Raw genomic sequence first — 19,957 nt, forward strand, 5'->3', positions numbered from 1 at the left:
CCCTCTTTCGGCAGTTCCTTAAATTTGTTTTTAATATCTCCTGCATATCCAAATTAACTTAATTTGCTCATTTAATCATTCTTTTATTTATGACTAGCTGGCCTGGCCACGCGTTGCTGTGGGTTTTTGTATTAAGTGGACCCTTTCCTGTTAAATGGACCTTCAGTGTCTCCCTTCAGAGTCCCTTCACCTGCCCTGTAAGTTTCACCTACTGTAAGTTTCAAAAATAAGACTCACCCCCACGCGTGTTCCTGAAAATGTCCCCACACCCCACTGCTTTGGCTGATTCAGGGTCCTACCTCCCCCCCCATGGCTATGGGGTTTCCCCCCCCCTCCCTTTGTTGTGCCTGATCCCTGTGATTCCCCCACCCTGTGAAAGGCCCATATTCTGTTTGTTTTTGCCTGTGCCATACTGGGCAATGTTGCAGCCTACTCAGTTTTTCCTGTCCCAACCCACCCCCCACTGCTTTGGCTGACTCAGGGTTCTTCCCCCCCCCATGGCGATGTGTCCCCCCCCCTTTGTTGTGCCTCATCCCTGTGAACCATGCAATCTGCCTTTCTACTGGATGCTGCTGGAGTCTTCAGAGCTTCTGGTGGTGACGTCTAATTTGGGCGCCACTTTCTTTGTGTTTTATTATTATTTTAGGTATGAAAGGTGTGGGTTTTTTTGGATTTTTTAAAATGCCAGATCCCTCCCTGATGGGCATGGAACGTTGTGGCCAAATTTGTTAGATTACGGTTCAGCAGTTATGGAGAACGGCTGTGACCTCCGTGCGCGCAATGTCTACATTTTTATATACTGTACAGCAGGGACGTCCAACTCCCAATAGTCTGCGATCTACTCACAGTATAAAAAAACTGGCAGTGATCTACTCATTGTCGTAAAAAGTTGTGGAGCTTGAGATTTTTGTAATAAGCAAATGTTGTTGAGCTTTTATTTAGGAAGCCAAAGTTGGGTCCCCCCCTTTCTTTTTTGTAAGGAGATCACTGAGGGGCCAGAGATCAACCATGATCTACCAGGAACACCCTGTGATCTACCAGTAGATCGCGATCTACCTGTTGGACATGCCTGCTGTACAGTATATAGATATAGAGAAACCCAGGTGGCGCTGTGGGTTAAATCACAGAGCCTAGGGCTTGCTGATCAGAAGGTCGGCGGTTCGAATCCCTGCAACGGGGTGAGTTCCTGTTGCTTGGTCCCAGCTCCTGCCAACCTAGCAGTTCGAAAGCACGTCAAAGTGCAAGTAGATAAATAGGGACCGCTACAGCGGGAAGGTAAACGGCGTTTCCGTGCGCTGCTCTGGTTTCGCTAGAAGCAGCTTAGTCCTGCTGGCCACATGACCCAGAAAAACTGTCTGCGGACAAATGTCGGCTCCCTCGGCCAGCAAAGTGAGATGAGTGCCGCAACCCCAGAGTCGGACACGACTGGACCTGATGGTCAGAGGCCCCTTTACCTTTACCTATATAGATATAGATGGCAGAGGTAGGCAACCTAAGGCCCCAGGGGCTGGATGCAGCCCATTCGCCTTCTTAGTCCAACCCGCGGACGGTCCGGGAATCAGCATGTTTTTACATGAGTAGAATGTGTGCTTTTATTTAAAATGCATCTCTGGGTTATTTGTGGGGCATAGGAATTCGTTCACACACACACCCCCGCAAATATAGTCTGCCCCCCCCCAAGGTCTGAGGGATGGTGGACCGGGCCATGGCTGTCAACCCCTGGATTTGAAGATAAGGAATCCTATGGGGCTGTCAACTCCCGGATATGAAAGTAAGGGCGCTGAATTAAGGGAATTTCCCGCAAAAAAGGGGGAAAGTTGGCAGCGCTGGGACCAGCCCCCTCTGAAAAAGGTCGCTGACCTCTGCTATATGGTCACTGATGGACCTCATAGGTATCTCAAGCCATTTGCCCATGTTGCCCTGCAACCAGTCCATGCAGAATGTAGGCACCCTATATATAGAAAGGAGCAAACCAGGGATATTTTAGGGAGCAGGCTAGCAGGCGGGGTCAGCAAACTTTTTCAGCAGGGGGCCGGTCACACCTTGTGGGGGGCCGGACTATATTTTTATTGGGGGGGGGAATGTACGAATTCCTATGCCCCACAAATAACCCAGAGATGCATTTTAAATAAAAGGACACATTCTACTCATGTAAAAACACGCTGATTCCTGGACTGTCCGTGGGCCGGATTTGAGAAGGCAATTGGGCTGGATCTGGCCCCCAGGCCTTACTTTTGCCTACCCATGACTTACACCATAGGAGCCTACAGAAACACAAGACACTGTTGCTGTACGTAGGTTTTATTTGTTTTTTATCTTATATTTTGGAAATGTACATCCAGGGTTTCCCCCCCTTTATTTTTTTGGAGGGGGCCCTAAGAGTGTGGGGCCCTAAGCTAGAGCTCGTTTAGCTTGTACGTAAATCCGGCACTGCAGAGACAATATTTCCGAAATAAAATAATGAGCAACCTGGTCTCATGTGTTCCTCCAAAGGTATATCAGGAAAAAACATCTGCGGTCCCAAGAGAGGCTTGCAGCAGCAGCAGCAGCTGGGGCTGGGGGAAAAACAGAGCTGGGAATTATTTGCAAGGGCCGTACGCTGATGGGTGCAGGGTCTGGGTACCAAGCCTGTGCACCCTGCCACCCCACAGCCTCAGACACGGCACCCTTGGGGGCGCAGCTTGCCTAATTGAATTCTCTGCTGGAAGGTGGGTGTGATTGGGTTTCCGGGCCCCGTGCCAATGCCCGGCTCGCCTTACGTCTCTGCCATTCCACCTGGAGGCCAGGGGCATCAATAATTCAACCAGGGCGATCGTCTCCCGTTGTCCGGGTGAAGGGGGGAACGCAGGGGGGGCAATGCTGTGTAGGGCCAAGCGACCGAGCCGGAAAGGAGACGAAGAACGGCAGGGAAGGAGGCCGATGGAGAACGGTGTGTCCCGGGAGGCTGGGGGCTCGCAGGCGTCTTCCTCTTCCCCCGAAGGGGGCCGGAGCACCCCGGGGCAGAGCGGTGGCACCCCGGCGCCCCCGCCCCGCCAGCCCCGCGTGAGACCCCGCCTGATCTTCCACACCCAGCTGGCCCACGGAAGCCCCACCGGGAAGATCGAAGGGTTCACCAACGTCAAAGAGCTGTACGCCAAAATCGCAGAGGTCTTTGACATCTCCCCGACAGAGGTGAGGCCTTTCTGGGTGTGCGGGGTGGGAGGCGGAGGAGAAATTCGGTTCGTAAAAAGAGACTTGCTCACCCGACCGAACACCCTATTCCTTCCCCTCCAAAATTTCTTGCGTGAAAATAGAGCTCCAAGAAAGGAGACTCTGATAAAATGTCAAGAAAACATTTCTGACAATAAGAGCTGTTCGACAGTGGGATGGAAGTTGGCGGAATCTCTTTCCTTGGTGGTTTTTAAGCAGAGCTTGGATGGCCATCTGTCCTGGATGCTTTAGCTGAGATTCCTGCATTGTGGGGGGTTGGACTAGATGACCCATGGGGTCCCTTTCATCTCTACTGTTCTACGATTCTATGTTTTATACCCCATCCATCCAACTGGGTCGTCCTAGCCACTCTGGGTTGCTTCCAACATATATCAAAACAATAAAAACTTAAAACATTTTTTTATTAAAAAAACTTCCCTATATATAGAATCATAGAGTTGGAAGAGACCACAAGGGCCATCCAGTCCAACCTCCTGCCAAGCAGGAAACACCATCAAAGCATTCTTGACATATGCCTGTCAAGCCTCTGCTTAAAGACCTCCAAAGAAGGAGACTCCACCACACTTCTTGGCAGCAAATTCCACTGTCGAACAGCTCTTACTGTCAGGAAGCTCTTCCTAATGCTTAGGTGGAATCTTCTTTCTTGTAGTTTGAAGTCTTGTAGGACTGCTTTCAGGTGGCTCAGGGGTTTCATAACTCCATCCCCTCCAATATTTATCTGATGAAAATAGGGACGCCCTGTTCCATCCCCTCCAACATTTCTCCCGTGAAAATCGAGACATCCAAGGAAAAGCAGGACATTCCAGGATCAAATCAGCTGCTGCAAATCCAGGGCTGTCCCTGGAAAACCTTTGCTGCTGTTCTCACATGGATAACCCACAAGCAGGATCCGAACACAAGTGCCCTCTCCCCTCCTGGCTCCGGTCAAGAACGCAGCCTTTATTTTCTCAGCAAGAAGCCATCAAAAGCCTTGCCCTCCATGCATTTATCCCATCCTCTTTTAAAGCCATCCAGGAGTCCTTTCTTTTACCAGCCTGGAATCTTCTGACATTCGCCGGACAGCCCCAAGTTCTAGGGTCAGGAGAGAGGGAGAAAATGTGCACTGCCTGAAACAGATCTACATGAACCGAAAAACGCCAGCTCTGGAGCTTTTTCGAATTTTGCACCCGGCTTCCCCAGTTGAGCAGTGTGCAAAAGCAGGCAGGGGGTGCATTAAAATTCATATATTCGTGAGAATCACTTGCAATGGCGTCTCCCGGCAAGCAGAAGCACCTGGCCAAACTATACACACTGATTGCAGAAGACATGTGCACTGGGAGGGATTCGCACTAAAGCAGTGGTGCATTTTCACGAGGACTTTTCAAATCAGTGAATTGCAAACCGCTGGGGGGGGGGACAGAATTGAGAAAGGAGGCCTTCTAGTCAGATTTGTGCCATCAGTTGGCGGGGAACCAAGGGAAGGAGTGAGCCTGTGATTAGAGCATCGGGCAGGGAGCGGGGTAAGACCTGAGTTTGAATCCCCGCACAGGGCTGAGAAAGTTTCCAAAGTGGCTAAAGGTCCTAGCCAGTTTTAAAGCATGGGCCTGGAAGAGCTGGGTTCGAATCCCTACTCAGCCACGAAGCTCGCTGCGTGATCTTGAAGTCAGTCACCATTTCTTAGCCTGACCTACCTCGCAGGGTTGTTTTGGGGATTAAACAATCCCCCCTTTTCACATTTTATTTTATTTTGACCAAGTAATAATCATAAATAATAAGAATATAAGAGACCATTCCTTTGTAACTATCCAACCTCCTGAAATTTCAACACCTCTTGCGATAGTTTGACCCCTTTCCATTTTAACAGTATGAATTCTAATTCTACCAACGCCTTCCATGTCTCCTCAAAAATCATTTCTCCTGCGTATTCCCTGACTTACCTTAATGGCACGTGTTAATTTTTCGTTAAGAGCTATATATCCCACGCCTCTTTGTACCATTCTTCCATTTCATATTCTGCTTGCCCCTTCCACTTCCTAGCTACCATGATTCGTGCGGCTGTCAATAAATTTGTGAGCGAGTCCTTCCTAGCCTGTGAACCTTCCACCCCATCGTAAATTGATAACAATGCTACCTCTGGGCTTTCAGTCAGCTTTTAACCCAGTGATTTCTGTCCTCTCCTTAAACACCCTCTGCCAACCAAAATTGTACATATTTACACCCCCAGCACATGTGAAGGTAAGTTCCCATTTCCTGGCATCCATGTTCCTCTTTTCTTCACCTCCCTTTATCCCAAACCCTTTTTGCTTCTCTCCCCCCCCCCCCCGCAACCCCCTTTTGTCTCCCTCGTCTCTTTTTCAGCCACCCCCATCCCAACCCAGGGCCGGATTCAGGTTTCATGAGGCCCTAAGCTACTGAAGGTAAAGGGGTCCTTTCTATGTCCAGCTGTCCTTTGTCGACAACAAATTGCCGCCGTTTTCTGTGTTGAATATATGCTATAAGGTAATTTATGGACCTAATAGGTATCTCAAGCCATTTGCCCATGTTGCCATGCAATCAGTCCATGCAGAATGTAGGCACCTTATATATAGAAAGGAGCAAACCAGGGATATTTTAGGGAGCAGGCTAGCAGGCGGGGCCCATGACTTACATCCTAGGAGCCTACACAACACAAAAGACACTTGCTGGATGTCGGTTTTATCTTATTTGTTTTTTATCTTATATTTTGGAAATGTACATCCAGGGGTTTTTTCCTTTAATTTTTTGGGGGGCCCCCAAGAGAGTGGGGCCCTAAGCTATAGCTTGTTTTTTAAAAAGGTAAAGGACCCCCTGACAGTTAAGTCCAGTCGCAGAGGACTCTGGGGTCGCGGCGCTCAGCTCGCTTTCAGGCCGAGGGAGCCAGCGTTTGTCACTAAACCGCTTCTGGCGGAACGGGACACCATGTCGGAAACCAGAGCGCATGGAAACGCCATTTACCTTCCTGCCGGAGCGGTACCTATTTATCTACTTTCGAACTGCAAGGCTGGCAAAAGCTGGGTCAGAGCAACGGGAGCTCACTCTGTCACGGGGATTCAAACCGCTGACTTTCCAATTGGCAAGCCCAAGAGACCACAGCGCCACCCACGTCCCTATATAGCTTGTTTAGCTTATATGTAAATCTGGCACTGCACGTACCTCTTTTCTCCCCCTCCCTTTATCCCAAACCTTTTTTTGCTTCTCTCTCTCTCTCTCTCTCTCTCCCTTTCTCCCCGTCCGCAACCCCCTTTTGTCTCCCTCACCTCTTTTTCGCCATCCCCACCCCAACCCCGCTGGGGAGAAAACCTTAAGCGTGGACCCGTTCTCTCCTCCAGATTCTTTTCTGCACCCTGAACACTCACAAGGTGGACATGCAGAAGCTTCTCGGAGGCCAGATCGGTCTGGAGGACTTTATCTTCGCTCACATCCGCGGCGAGACGAAAGAGGTGGAGGTGACGAAGACGGAGGATGCTCTGGGTCTCACCATCACGGATAACGGGGCCGGATGTGCCTTCATCAAGGTCAGGATGCGGGCAGCACAGGGATGGGGTGGGAATAGGTGCCGCACGATGCACAGAAGATTTATGTAGCTGAAGGTGCAACTTTCAACTTGCAAAGTCGAATAACTGTACACATCATTTTCAATTTTTCCCCCATAAAAAAATCCATTTTATTCATTTACTTGTTGGCCCTGCCACGTGTTGCTGTGGCTCAGTTTGTTAAATGGAGGGTCAGAGTCCCCTGACCTTCAGAGTCTCCCTGTTTTGTGTGTGTTATGTTTACATAGGCGGATCCCTGTCTCTCTCCCCCCCCCCCCCCCGTACTGATCCATTACCTATCCCTGTCTCCTATTCTGCCCCCCCCAGGCAAGGCTTGAGGTGTCCCTGTCCCGTATTTTGACCCCCCCACCCCACCCAGGCAAGGTTTTACCTATCCCTGCCCCCTTTTCTCCCCCCCCCACACCTAGGCAAGGCCCTACCTCCGCTCGGCCTAGTCTGGTGGTGGCGCGATCTCTGGGGTAGGTACGGGTTGTGGAGCGGTCTGCTCCATGGCAAGGCTTTACCTATCCCTGCCCCCTATTTGCCCCTCCCCCACCTAGGGAAGGTCCTACCTCCACTTGGCCTAGTCTGACAGTGGCAGGATCTCTGGGGTAGGTAGGGGTTGTGGAGCGGCCTGCTCCGTGGACAGGGCGTGATCTCTGGGGGTCCCTGGGGAGCAGGCTACTGTTGGGGTGGCCTGGTCCCTGGCAGAGGCCTGGTCTCTGGGGCGGGCTGGCTCCCAGGGTGGTGGGGCTGGATGGGGAGTGGGCAGGATTGTGGCAGTATTTTTGTCCTTTGTATGTTGGATGTCCACTGGAGGGCACACTTTTTTGGACAGAAATCCAGGTTTCTACCTGTCCTAGGTGTGTCATCTGGTCAATGTAAATAGATCAAAACACTCCCACATGCACATCTGATGTTGTGGCCAAATTTGAGGCCGATCGAGCAAGCGGTTTTGGAGAAAAGTGTGGAAGTACAAACATGGACCTTCTACATTTTTAGATTTATACTTTCCAAGTTTATGCATTTCACTAGTTTTATACACGTCACTAATCTTATATTCATTTTGACATTTCAAAACTTGACTTCCTTCCCCCTCTTTCTGCGGTTCCTTAAATTTGTTTTTTAATATCTCCTGCATATCCAAATTAACTTAATTTGCTCAATTATTTCTTCTTTTATTCATGATTTTCAGTGTTGTACATTTCAATGATTTTACAATCATTTTAACCCCTCTTTTTGCGGTTCCTTAAATGCATTATTTTTATATTTTCTGCATATTCCAAATTAACTTAATTTGCTCGCTTATTCATCTTCTTTAATGAACGAAACTCTTACGAAACTGCAGGTTGTTACAATAATCCTGCCAATGTTTTTTTCCTGTTTATAATTTATCTGTAAATATTCAATAAACCATTTCCATTCTTTTATTTTAAAAAATTGTTATCTTGATAACAAAGATGCTACTGGAAGGAATTTTTTTTTATTTTGAGTACCAAGACATTTGAGAACCAAGGTACCACTTTACACATCATTTCCAGGTAATTTCAGGTAATTAAGAGACAGGCCGTGTCTCTTAAAGGGGGGCAGCGTGCCAGAAATTTAGCTGACGGTGTATGCACTCCCTTAACCCGCAGCGCATCAAGGAAGGCAGCATTATCAACCGCATCCCGGTCGTGTGCGTCGGAGACAGCATCGAGGCCATCAACGACCAAACCATCGTCGGGTGCCGCCACTACGAAGTTGCCAAGATGTTGCGTGAGATGCCGAAAGCCCAGCCCTTCACCCTGCGCCTCGTGGAGCCGAAACGGGCCTTTGGTGAGTTGTGGGGGAGAGGAAGACCCCCTCAAAGTGGGGCTGGGGAGAGGCAGCGGTCGGGGGAGGATTCTGTGGAATGTTCAGGGTGTTCTTGTTTAGTCGTGTCTGACTCTCCGTGACCCCATGGACCAGAGCACGCCAGGCCCTCCTGTCTTCCACTGCCTCCTGCAGTTTGGTCAGACCCATGTTGGTAGCTTCGAGAACACTGTCCAACCATCTCGTCCTCTGTCGTTCCCTTCTCTTTCTGCCCTCCATCTTTCCCAACATCAGGGTCTTTTCCAGGGACTCTTCTCTTCTCATGAGGTGGCCAAAGTCTTGGAGCCTCGGCTTCAGGATCTGTCCTTCCACTGAGCACTCAGGGCTGATTTCCTTCAGAATGGAGCGGTTTGATCTTCTTGCAGTCCATGGGACTCTCAAGAGTCTCCTCCAGCACCATAATTCAAAAGCATCCATTCTTTGGCGATCAGCCTTCTTTATGGTCCAGCTCTCACTTTCATACATCACCACTGGGAAAACCATAGCTTTAACTATACAGACCTTTGTCGGCAAGGTGATGTCTCTGCTTTTTAAGATGCTGTCTAGGTTTGTCATTGCTTTTCTCCCAAGAAGCAGGCGTCTTTTAATTTTGTGACTGCTGTCACCATCTGCAGTGATCATGGAACCGAGAGGATACATTGTATATTAATATCCTTCCTAAATTGCGCTAGCAAGTTCCTTTACTTGGCAGAGTTTACCTTCCCCTTTTACATGCACAGCAGATAGCCGGTTGCAGGCTCGTGTAAGCCTCTCACTATCATAGAATTCAGTATTGAATTCAGTATGTTCCTGGTAAGTTCCTTTGAATGCCTCTTAAAAGAATAAACAGGCCACAATCTTATTCATAAGTCAATAGAAGTTTACAACATCCTCCTTAAATTGTGGCACCCAAAACCGGACACGGGACTCCAGGTGTGGTCTGACCCAGACAAATAAATCGGGACTATGACTTGCCTTGATCTGGGCGCTGATGCAGCCTAGGATCGCGTTCACTTTTGTTGCTGCTGCATCACAGGATGGGCTCATGTCTCCTCCTTTGTCTGCTTCCGCTCCCCTAGACATGATCAGCCAGAGGACACGAAGCAACAAGGTGCCCAGCGAGGGGAAAGTGGCCAGCGGGAAGGAGACACTGCGGCTACGAGCCAAGGGCAGTGCCACTTTGGAGGAAGCGGTGAGTCCATCCTGGCTTTCAAGGTGTCAAAAGAGCTCCTTGCCAAGGATGCAAGAGAGCTTAGGCATGCCTCTCCTTCTCCCCCAGCCCTTTCCCTATGATTTTTCTCCCTCTGCCATACCATAGAATCACAGAATTGTAAATTGGGACCTCAAGAGTCATCTAATCCAACCCCCTGCATTGCGGGATTTCTTCTCCCTCTCTCTTTCAGTCACCCCTTCTGACCCCCTTGTCTCAGATTTACTCCTCCTTCCAACAACAACAACAACAACAACAACAAGCTATGCATCTGACTGGGTTGCCCCAGCCACTCTGGGCAGCTTCCAACAGATACCGGTATCAAAACATAACAAAACACCCAACATCAAAACCTTCCCTATACAGGGCTGCCTTCAGATGCCTTCTAAAAGTTGTCTAATGTACTTACTTATCTCCTTGGCTCAGGGGTCAGATAACTTCGTATCCTCCAACATTTCTCCTGTGGAAAATAGGGACGTCCTATTCCATCCCCTCAAACACTTCTCCCATGAAAATAGGAAAAGCAGGATATTCTGGGATCAAAACAGAAACCAAGACGGCTTCTTTAAATCCGGAATTTCCCGACACTTGTTTGATACTTGACATCCGATGGGACTTTGCCCACCCACCCCAAGCCAAGGCATCGGGGGGGGGAGCACCAGGCTGACCTCCCCCTGTTCTCCCGCTTGCAGCCCAGCGAACACGAGGAAGAAGCGGCTGGGAAAGTCGACGACCTCCTGGAGAGTTACATGGGCATCCGAGACGTGGAACTGGGTGAGTGGAGAGGGGCAGGTCTCATGCCCTCTGAGACCCCCGGACCCCGGGAGTGGGGGGGGGGGCAATCCTGAGCTGGCTGGGAAAACGGAGAGAGCTGAGTTCAGATTCTCCCATGCAGCTTCAAAGCTCGCTGGCTGTGGCCTTGGCAGGGCCCGATTCCGGTTTGATGAGGCCCTCAGCTACTGAAGGTCATGGGACCCTTTCTATGTCCAGCTGTCCTTTGTCGGCAACAAAGTGCCGCTGGTTTCTTGTGTTGAATATATGCTAGATGGTCGTTTATGGACCTAATACTATCTCAAGCCATTTGCACATGCAGAATGTAGGCACCCTATATATAGAAAGGAGCAAACCAGTGATATTTGAGGGAGCAGGCTAGCAGGCGGGGCCCATGACTTACATCCTAGGAGCCTACACAACACAAAACACAGTTGCTGTATGTAGGCTTTATTTTATTGGTTTTTTATCTTATATTTTGGAAAATGTACATCCAGGTTCCCCCCCCCCTTAAATATTTAGCTTATATGTAAATCCAGCACTGGCTGAATTAAAAGGTCCCTCTCTAGCAGGATAACATTGAACCCAGAAAACTCGCTTGCAATTTTCTTTCAAGATCAAATCAATATTATTTTGATCCTTTGTTGTGGGGGGCCCTGAAAGGCACGGGGCCCCACTGGTAATCTGGCCCTAGCATTTAATGAATGAATGAATCTTTATTTGCGTCAGCCATCGGCCATAGCAATAAAACAACAAAACAAATAGAAATAAAAAGTTCATTTCAGAAAGTGAAATATGGCTTGCCATGTTTCCAAAAGTTGAGATTTTTTGGGGGGGGGGGACAAAGTTGTTGATATTTTTTATTTTTTGTCACAGTGACCGGATAGGGCTACTTCAGAGTAACGACTCTGCACCGCTCTGCATTTTATCTTTTGATTTGTGTTACGTATTTACAGTGCTAAAGGTGGAGCTATTTACAGAGACACATCTTCTCAGCTTGAATCAGTACCTCCGAATGGCGTTTGGCGCGTCTTGCGCCAGCATAACAACTTGGGGAGCCCCATCCTCTTCCCCCGACGCTTTCTGCGAAGTTCCGGAGTTGGGGGGGATGGGTCTGCCCCCCTTTCTTCCTCCTTCCTGTCCCACCTGAGACGATGGCTCTTCTACCCTGCCAGAGCCTTGGACCCCACTTCCTGTTTCCCCACTTGAGCTGGAGCTTTCCCTGCTCTCAGTCGTGCTCTGGGCTGGGCTGGAACTCAGGAGGGGAGGGGCTTCGCGATACCCCTTGCCCCTCACATTTTTATTTTTGCAAAATCTCAAAGAAGGAGAAGAAGTTTTTAGCTTTTTTTGGGGGGGGGGACCATAGAATCAAAGAATCGTAGAGTCAAATCGTAGAATCAAAGAATCGTAGAGTCAGAAGGGAGTACCCCCAGGGTCATTTAGCCTGACCCGCTTTAATGCAGAAATTTTAATACGCCAGAATGGTGTTAAAAGGGGGAAAAGCTGCTCCTTTCCCCTTATGGGGTACCCAAGAGCCCGTATAGAGTCCTTACGCAGGTGCTCTATTAGTAGGAGAAAATAACAGAGGCCAACCAGAGAATATTGAGAAGCAAAGCAGCTAGTAAGCCTGATCTTTATTAAACCGTTGCAGAGAATATTGAGAAGCATTTATTAAACTGTTGCAACAGGGTTCCCCGCTCACCCCACGCATGGAGGGAGGAGAACCCTGAAAATTGGTGTGCAAGCTCTTATATAGACTTTGGAAATTGCCTCCCCTGTAGCTCAAGACCACCCCCCAAAACATCATACCTGCATCACAGAAAGAGGTGGTCCCCAGCAGAAATTGGAGTGTGTTGCTTCTCTCCTGTCTGCCAGGATACCTGATAATAATGCCTTATCTGATTGCTTTTACCTGGGCATCCTGGCCATTCTTTTGTGATGGTAAATATTCAGTTCCTGAATCTCCACCTCCAGGGTTATCTAGCCTGACCCGCTGCAATGCGAGACTCTAAATGCCCCGGAATGGAAAATCTGCCAATGGCAAACTTCTGTGGTGTTCCCTCCCCCCCTTTCCCTTCATGTCCTGCAGCCTCGAGCATGGTGGAAATGGCCAAGGGACGGCAGGGCTCCGAAGACTTCGCCCACGGCCTGGATCTGCTTCTGGGCGAGTTCGCCTTCCCCGAGGAGTTTGTCGCCGAGGTCTGGAGAACCATCTGCGAGGCCAAGGGGAACCCAAAATAGAGGCGGAGATCTGGCCCGGGCGACGTCCCTCTTCTGTCTCCATCCTTATCTCTCTTCCGCTTGGCTTCCTGTGCCTCTTATCCCAGCCGGTTTTTCAAGGTCTTTGGTTTCCATCCAGACACACAAACATTTACACCCGAACTCGCTTCTTCTTTTTTAAAGAAAGGAAAGCAGAATTAATCTGTTGCTCTTGTTTGTTCGTTTTCTAAAGACGTGCCCATCTCATACCCTCAAATACTTCTCCGATGCAAATAGGGACGTCCCATTCCATAATAATAATAATAATAATTTTATTATCTATACCCGGATTGAGTTGCCCCAGCCAATCTGGGTAGTTTCCAGCATATATAAAAACATAATAAAAAAGTGAAACTTTAAAAACTTCCCTGTACAGGGCTACCTTCAGATGTCCTCTAAAGATTGTCGAGTTACTTATCACCTTGACTTTGAGATTCCATAATTCCATCCCCTCCAACATCTTTGCAGTGAAAACAGGGAAGTCCTATTACATCATCATCACCATATTTTTTATTATTTCTGCCCCAGCCACTCTGGCCAGCTTCCAACATATATAAAAACATAATGAAGCTTGAAACTATTTTTTTAAAAAACAACCTCCCCATACCAGGCTGCCTTCTAAAGGTTGTTGAGTTACTTATCTCTTTGGCTCAAGGTTGCATAACTCCATACCTTCCAACATTTCTCCGATGAAGATTGGGACCTCCTAAGGAAAAGCGAGACATTCCGGGACCAAATCGGAAACTGGGGTGGCTTTTTTAAATCCGGGACTGTCCCTTGAAAATAGGAGGGTCTGAGATCTTCTACAGAGGGCTGTGCTTGGCGTTGCTGATCAATGCATTCTCTCCAACCTACCTGCCCGCAGACTGTCTGGCCAGAGTGGTGCATGCTCTGGTTATCTCCCGCCTGGACTACTGCCATGCGCTCTCCGTGGGGCTACCTTTGAAGGTGACCCGGAAACTGCAACTAATCCAGAATGCGGCAGCTAGACTGGGGACTGGGAGCGGCCGCCGAGACCATATAACACCGGTCCTGAAAGACCTACATTGGCTCTCAGGATGTTTCCAAGCACAATTCAAAGTGTTGGTGCTGACCTTGAAAGCCCTAAACAGCCCTGTAGACCTGGGGGAGCATCTCCACCCCCATCCTTCTGCCCGGACACTGAGGTCCAGCTCTGAGGGCCTTCTGGTGCTTCCCTCCCTGCGAGAAGTAAAGCTACAGGGAACCAGGCAGAGGGCCTTCTCGGTAGTGGCACCCACCCTGTGGAACGCCCTCCCATCAGATGCCAAAGAGATAAATAGCTACCTGACATTTAGAAAACATCTGAAGTTTTTAATGTGTGACATTTTAATGTATTTTAAATTTTTGTTGGAAGCCACCCAGAGTGGCTGGGGAAACCCAGCCAGATGGGTGGGGTACAAATAATAAGTTATTATTATTATTATTATTATTATTATTATTATTATTATTATTATCATCATCATCATCATCATCATCTCCACACCAATGCTAGCAACACAAACATTTCCGCAAGTGAGATGCGTCTCGCACCCCCCAAAAAATGAACCTCCACGGATCACCCTCTTTTGTGAGGTTTCCCCCCCCTCCTGTGCTCAGGTCTACACCCACCCAAACCTTGGCACAATCACTCACATGCCCCCCCTTTTTTGCAGCAAAGCTTCACATTAATGAAAAACCAGCATTGTAATAAAAAATAAAAGAGGGGGTGTGGATAATGTCGATGCTAATTCTCTTGGAAGGAAGCACCTCGCCCTTCTGGAAGTCAACTCTCCTGCCTTTGACTGCGATGTACATAAAGTTTTGTTTATGTTCCGTTGGTTTGTTTTTGAAATAATTAAAAAGTTATTTAAAAACCATTCCTTTTTTTAAATAAAAGAAAGGGGGGGAACATCATTTCTGCAATGGCTGTGTGGCTCAGTAGGCAGAACACCCGCATCTCCTAGATATAGCATCTCCTAGGAGGGTTCAGAGAGATGCGTTGGCTAGCCTGTAACCCTGGAGAGCTGCTGCCGGTCCGTGCAGACAGCCCTGGGCTACATGGACTGGCGGTTTTCCTTGGCAAATGAAAATCTGTTACCAAGAGCTCCCTGCAGCTTCCCAAGTTTCCCTCCTCTCCAGGGTTTTTCCCATGCAATCGGAGACTGCGCCCATGTGAAGTCAACCTCTCCTCCGCCCTTTTCATGACGCTCCTTGTTCTGGGAGAGCGGGAGGGAGGGGAGCCGGTCACAGCAGGAGAGGGAGACCCCCATGCCTCTTCACCAGCCAGACTCCTCTCTGCCTCTTGGCCCCGTTCCCTCTATTCACAATCATGAGGACTAGTAACTTGCATCACATTCCCCATCCATTCTTTCCATTGAGGCTGGGAGCCCGAGGGTTCTAAGCTGCATTCCACCTTGCTCTTTAGTGCCTTCATTATGCCAACAAGGGAACAAACCCTAACCGTTACGAGGAGGGAACCAGCAACAAATCGCCCTGTTCAAGTTGGAGTTGACTCTTTGTTAGCAAAAGCGCAATCCACACAGACTTGGTGGGCTGTCAGGCCTAATGAGCACAGCAACTAATCCCCGGTAGGTCTGCTGCCAAGAAAATCCTTGCCTCCCCACAGCCGTCTTAAGTCCCCTCCTCTCCAGGGTTTTCCCCCATGCAATCGGAGACTACGCCTGCCGGGAGCCAACCTCCCCTCCACCCATTTCATGCCTCTTCTGGTTCTGGGAGACCAGGAGAGAGGGGAGCTGGTTGTAGCAGGAGGGGGAGACCTCCATGCCTCTTCCCCAGCTGGACTCCTCTCTGTTTTTTGGCCTCTGTCCTCTCCTCCTTCCACTTCTGCCTCTGAGTCTGGACTGCTCTCTGCCACAAACTCTCCCCGTTCACTAAGCCCTGTTCCCTCTTCCGCTTCTGACACCTCCTCTTCCCAGCCTTCTCCCTCTGACCACTCGTCCCCCCCCCCACCCATCCCTGGGCTCTAAGCCTTCTTCCCTTGGGGGTCCCCTAGGCTGCTCCCCCACACCATTTCTCTGCGCCCAACCGGCACCCCGTCTCAGAAAAAGGAACAACCACCACCAATGGCCACAGGCAGGAGATGCCACAGGCTTTATTACGGCAACAATTACGCATGCACAAATCCACGCAGTCGTGTCGCTTCCTCTTCCCACGACGATCCAGGGACCCCCCAATTCCAGCTGCAGGATACAGAGAGTCGAAGCGCCACCCACAATGTCTGTCGGACAGTGTCCACTCATCCTGTCCCTAAGTGAGCGTTCAAGCTCGACGTGCCCATTTTTAAACATGCTATATTCTTGGTGCCACCAACACAACATGGGGAGGAGAGCCCTGGGGCTCGGGATCAGATGCCTGGGGGGGTGTGCAGGATGAGGCAGAGCGGGCATGCATGTATCTATGGCCACCCTAGGACCTGGAGGGTGTGACGTGGGAGGCCAACAGCAGGGGGCGCCAGAGCCAATGGGAGGAAGAGCTGGTGAATTCTACTTACCATTGCAATCGAAATGATTCAGCCTCTCTATTCCAAATCAGGCTCGTTATCAAAATGTACAGAGTTTTAGCTGTTTGCAAGGAGCAAACTAAACTAGCATTCTCTTCTGAATTTGGGGGAACCACTGTGTCAAGCTATTTCAATGGCTTCTGTAAGGGGGAGGGATTATAGAGAACCCCCCCCTTCTCATCAGGAGCAGTCCGTCTCCAAGCAGTCATGAAAGTGCAGGGTCTGAAGGGGTGAGTCAGGAGACAGAGAAGGAGTGCCAGGGCTCTGGCAGCATTGGAGAGCCCCGGCTCCACAGGCAGGAAAAGAGAGAGAGGCGGGAAGGGTGGACAGGGAGAAGGCAGACCGTAGACCCTTCCCCCCCCCGACACCGGTATTGAGGAGGAGGAGAAAGGGGAGGAGATTCACTGTCCCGAGGCTTTTATGTTGGTCAAAGTTATTGAGGAGGAGGAGAAAGGGGAGGAGATTCACTGTCCCGAGGCTTTTATGTTGGTCAAAGTTGCGAAAAGGGGCAGTGCCGGATTCTGACACAGAATGAGAAGACATGAAGCCGACAGCTCACTACACTGTAAATAATGTGCACCAATAAAGACTTTTGAAAGACAAGCATGTGGAAGGTCGTTACTCAGGAGTAGTCTTAACAAACCTGACAGCTTCTGTTTGATTCGCTCCTTGCAAACAAAGCCGGCACATTTTGATAATAAACCTGCTTTGCAACGGGGGTGGAAAGAATTCCGATTGCAATCCCTATCTCCTCCTCCTCCTCCTTGCTGTGTCCCGCAAGGGGCAACGCCAAGGCTGAGGAGCAAACTGGCAAGCAAGTCCGTGCCCTGGACTGGTTGCAAACACAGAGGCAGGGAAGTGGGTGGCTGGCAGGGGGCAGCCTGAGGCTGGTGGGGCACTGCCGCCGCCGTTTGCCCCAACAGACCAGCCTCCACTGCCTCTTCTGCTGCCGTCCCCCAGCAACCGGCGTTCAAAGGTAGACTCCGCCTGCACATGGGGGCTCGCTTACAGTAAGAACGCCAGAATTTCGAAGCCGGATCAGGCCAAATGCCCGCCTGTGCCTGGCAGAAAGTGGGGCAGCGCCCCTATTCGCCCTCACCGACCCGCCTACGTCCAGGATGGGAGCTTCCAGCCGGGATTAGCATCACGCGAAAACATACCCGGCTCAATCGACCGGTCCATTTGGAACCAACTCACAAACTTGGGAACCCCGAGAATCTTTTAGCCCAACCCCAGGAAATAAAGGAATCGCAGGTCATGCTAGGTTAGGGGGTCACTGGTTTGGGGTCGGGGACCAGGCCCTGCAAAAGGGCACAGAACTGGGTGCGGTTGGCATGAGCGGTGGGAATTGGAGAGAGACTTCGTCGCCCTGTTTATAGCACACTGAGCGGCGCACATCGGAGCTGAGATGCTTCCGAGATGCGGGCACCGACGGGCTTTGCCGTGACCAAGGAGGGGCTGTACCACTTTGCCCGCCATCGCACCCCTCCCCTCCCGCTGTAGCAGACCCCCTGTCCTACTGGAGCACAGATTCCTGGGTGAATTTTCTCCGCAGGGACGGGTTGAGCACTGGGTACAGGGAGACGATAGAGGGCCGGGCTTTGAAGCTGGGGTAGATCCTTCGCAGCACCGCCCGTCGGAAGAGGATGTAGACCCAGGGATCCAGGATCTGGTTCCATGTTGCCACCCGCAGGTAGATAAGCAGCTGCATCTCGGTGTCCCGGGGGATCTGCCTGGGGGGCAAGTCGCCTCGGGGAGCCTGGAGAGCCGTCTGCACGATGAGGATCTGTGGGAAAGAGGAGCCAAAGTGAGTCAAAGAGGAGGCACGAGATTCTCTCTTTCCGTTTCCTTTCCCCTTTTCAAAAATGCTTTCTCTTTCCAATTTTTTGCAGTTACAGGTAGGTAGCCGTGTTGGTCTGAGTCGAAACAAAATAAAAAAATTCCTTCAGTAGCACCTTAAAGACCAACTAAAATTTTATTTTGGTATGAGCTTTCGTGTGCATGCACACTTCGTCAGATACACTGAAACGGAAGAAGCCAGACCCTTATGTATACAGTGGTACCTCGGTTTATGAACACAATTGGTTCCAGAAGTCTGTTCATAAACCGAAGTGTTCATAAACCGAAGCAAACATTCCCATTAAAAATAATGGAAAGTGGATTAATCCGTTCCAGATGATGAAAAACACCCCCTAAAGCTTCAATTTAACATGAATTTCACTGTCTGCCAAGAGGTTTCCGAGGCCTATGGAGGCCTCCACGGAGGCATCGGAGCGTCCGCGACTGGGACGCAGCCACAGAAGCGCTCCGATGCCTTCACAGAGGCTAACTGCGTCTCTTTCAAAGCGGGTGGGGGGGTCCCTTTGGAAGCGCTTACCTTGCGCATAGAAAACAGTGGTGAGAGGCTTGGCTGCGCGGCGGTGCAGCTCTCCTTCCCTCTCTACGTGGTGCCAGCCGGGCGACCTTTCTCCTCCTCAGAGCAGCCACCACCACTACCAGGCGCCAGGACTGGCTGCGGTGGCTCGCGGTGCGCCTGGCTCTGGTTGGAGTGGCGGCGGCGGCAGCAGCGGCGGCTTCTCTCAAGCCCGAGCCTCTCCACTCTGCAGGGGCGCAACGGTGAAGGCCCGGCCTCGCTTCTCTTGACCCCTCCGCGAGGCCGGGCCTTCACCGTCGCGCTCCTGTGACGTCTCTCCACCTTCGCCGTCGCGCTAATGTGGAGAGGCGTCGCAGGAGCGCGACGGCGAAGGTCCGCTTCTCTTGAGCCGGCCTTGCGGAGGGCTCAAGAGAAGCGGGCCTTCAGCGTCGCGCTCCTGCGACGTCTCTCCACCTTCGCCGTTGCGCTAATGTGGAGAGGCGTCGCAGGAGCACGACGGCGAAGGTCCGCTTCTCTTGAGCCGGCCTCGCGGAGGGCTCAAGAGAAGCGGGCCTTCAGCGTCGCGCTCCTGCGACGTCTCTCCACCTTCGCCGTCGCGCTAATGTGGAGAGGCGTCGCAGGAGCGCGACGGCGAAGGTCCGCTTCTCTTGAGCCGGCCTCGCGGAGGGCTCAAGAGAAGCGGGCCTTCAGCGTCGCGCTCCTGCGACGTCTCTCCACCTTCGCCGTCGCGCTAATGTGGAGAGGCGTCGCAGGAGCGCGACGGCGAAGGTCCGCTTCTCTTGAGCCGGCCTTGCGAAGGTGGAGAGACGTCGCAGGAGCGCGACGCTGAAGGCCCGCTTCTCTTGAGCCCTCCGCAAGGCCGGCTCAAGAGAAGCAGGCCTTCGCCGTCGCGCTCCTGCGACGCCTCTTCACATTAGCGCGACGGCGAAGGTGGAGAGACGTCGCAGGAGCGCGACGGTGAAGGCCCGGCCTCGCGGAGGGGTCAAGAGAAGCGAGGCCGGGCCTTCACCGTTGCGCCCCTGCAGAGTGGAGAGGCTCGGGCTTGAGAGAAGCCGCCGCTGCTACCGCCGCCGCCGCTCCAAGCACAGCCAGGCGCACCTCGAGCCACCCCAGCCAGTCCTGGCGCCTGGTGGTGGTAGCGGCTGCTCTGAGGAGGAGAAAGGTCGCCTGGCTGGCACCACGTAGAGAGGGAAGGAGAGCTGCGAGCGCCACCGCCGCGCAGCCAAGCCTCTCACCGCTGTTTTCTATGC

At 51.0% G+C, this 19,957-nt stretch overlaps 2 protein-coding genes across 2 annotated transcripts in view; one reads left to right on the forward strand and one right to left on the reverse strand.

Moving 5' to 3' along the window:
• The first annotated feature begins 2,919 nt into the window (after positions 1-2,919).
• On the forward strand, positions 2,920-12,877 carry GIPC3 (GIPC PDZ domain containing family member 3). Its single transcript, XM_035117206.2, has 6 exons — positions 2,920-3,171; positions 6,537-6,722; positions 8,378-8,558; positions 9,653-9,765; positions 10,476-10,557; positions 12,644-12,877. The coding sequence occupies exons 1-6, from the start codon at positions 2,920-2,922 to the stop codon at positions 12,793-12,795; spliced, it is 966 nt and encodes a 321-aa protein (XP_034973097.2). The 3' UTR covers positions 12,796-12,877.
• Positions 12,878-17,702: 4,825 nt separating this feature from the next.
• TBXA2R (thromboxane A2 receptor) overlaps positions 17,703-19,957 on the reverse strand; it is a 28,326-nt gene continuing 26,071 nt past the window's right edge. The window contains exon 3 of the mRNA XM_060275312.1: positions 17,703-18,119. Coding sequence (XP_060131295.1) covers positions 17,850-18,119 — 270 coding nt within the window. The 3' untranslated portion in view covers positions 17,703-17,849. The remainder of the gene's footprint in view (positions 18,120-19,957) is intronic.

This window comes from Zootoca vivipara, chromosome 6, assembly GCF_963506605.1.
Source record: "Zootoca vivipara chromosome 6, rZooViv1.1, whole genome shotgun sequence".
In the NCBI taxonomy this organism is placed as follows: domain Eukaryota; kingdom Metazoa; phylum Chordata; class Lepidosauria; order Squamata; family Lacertidae; genus Zootoca; species Zootoca vivipara.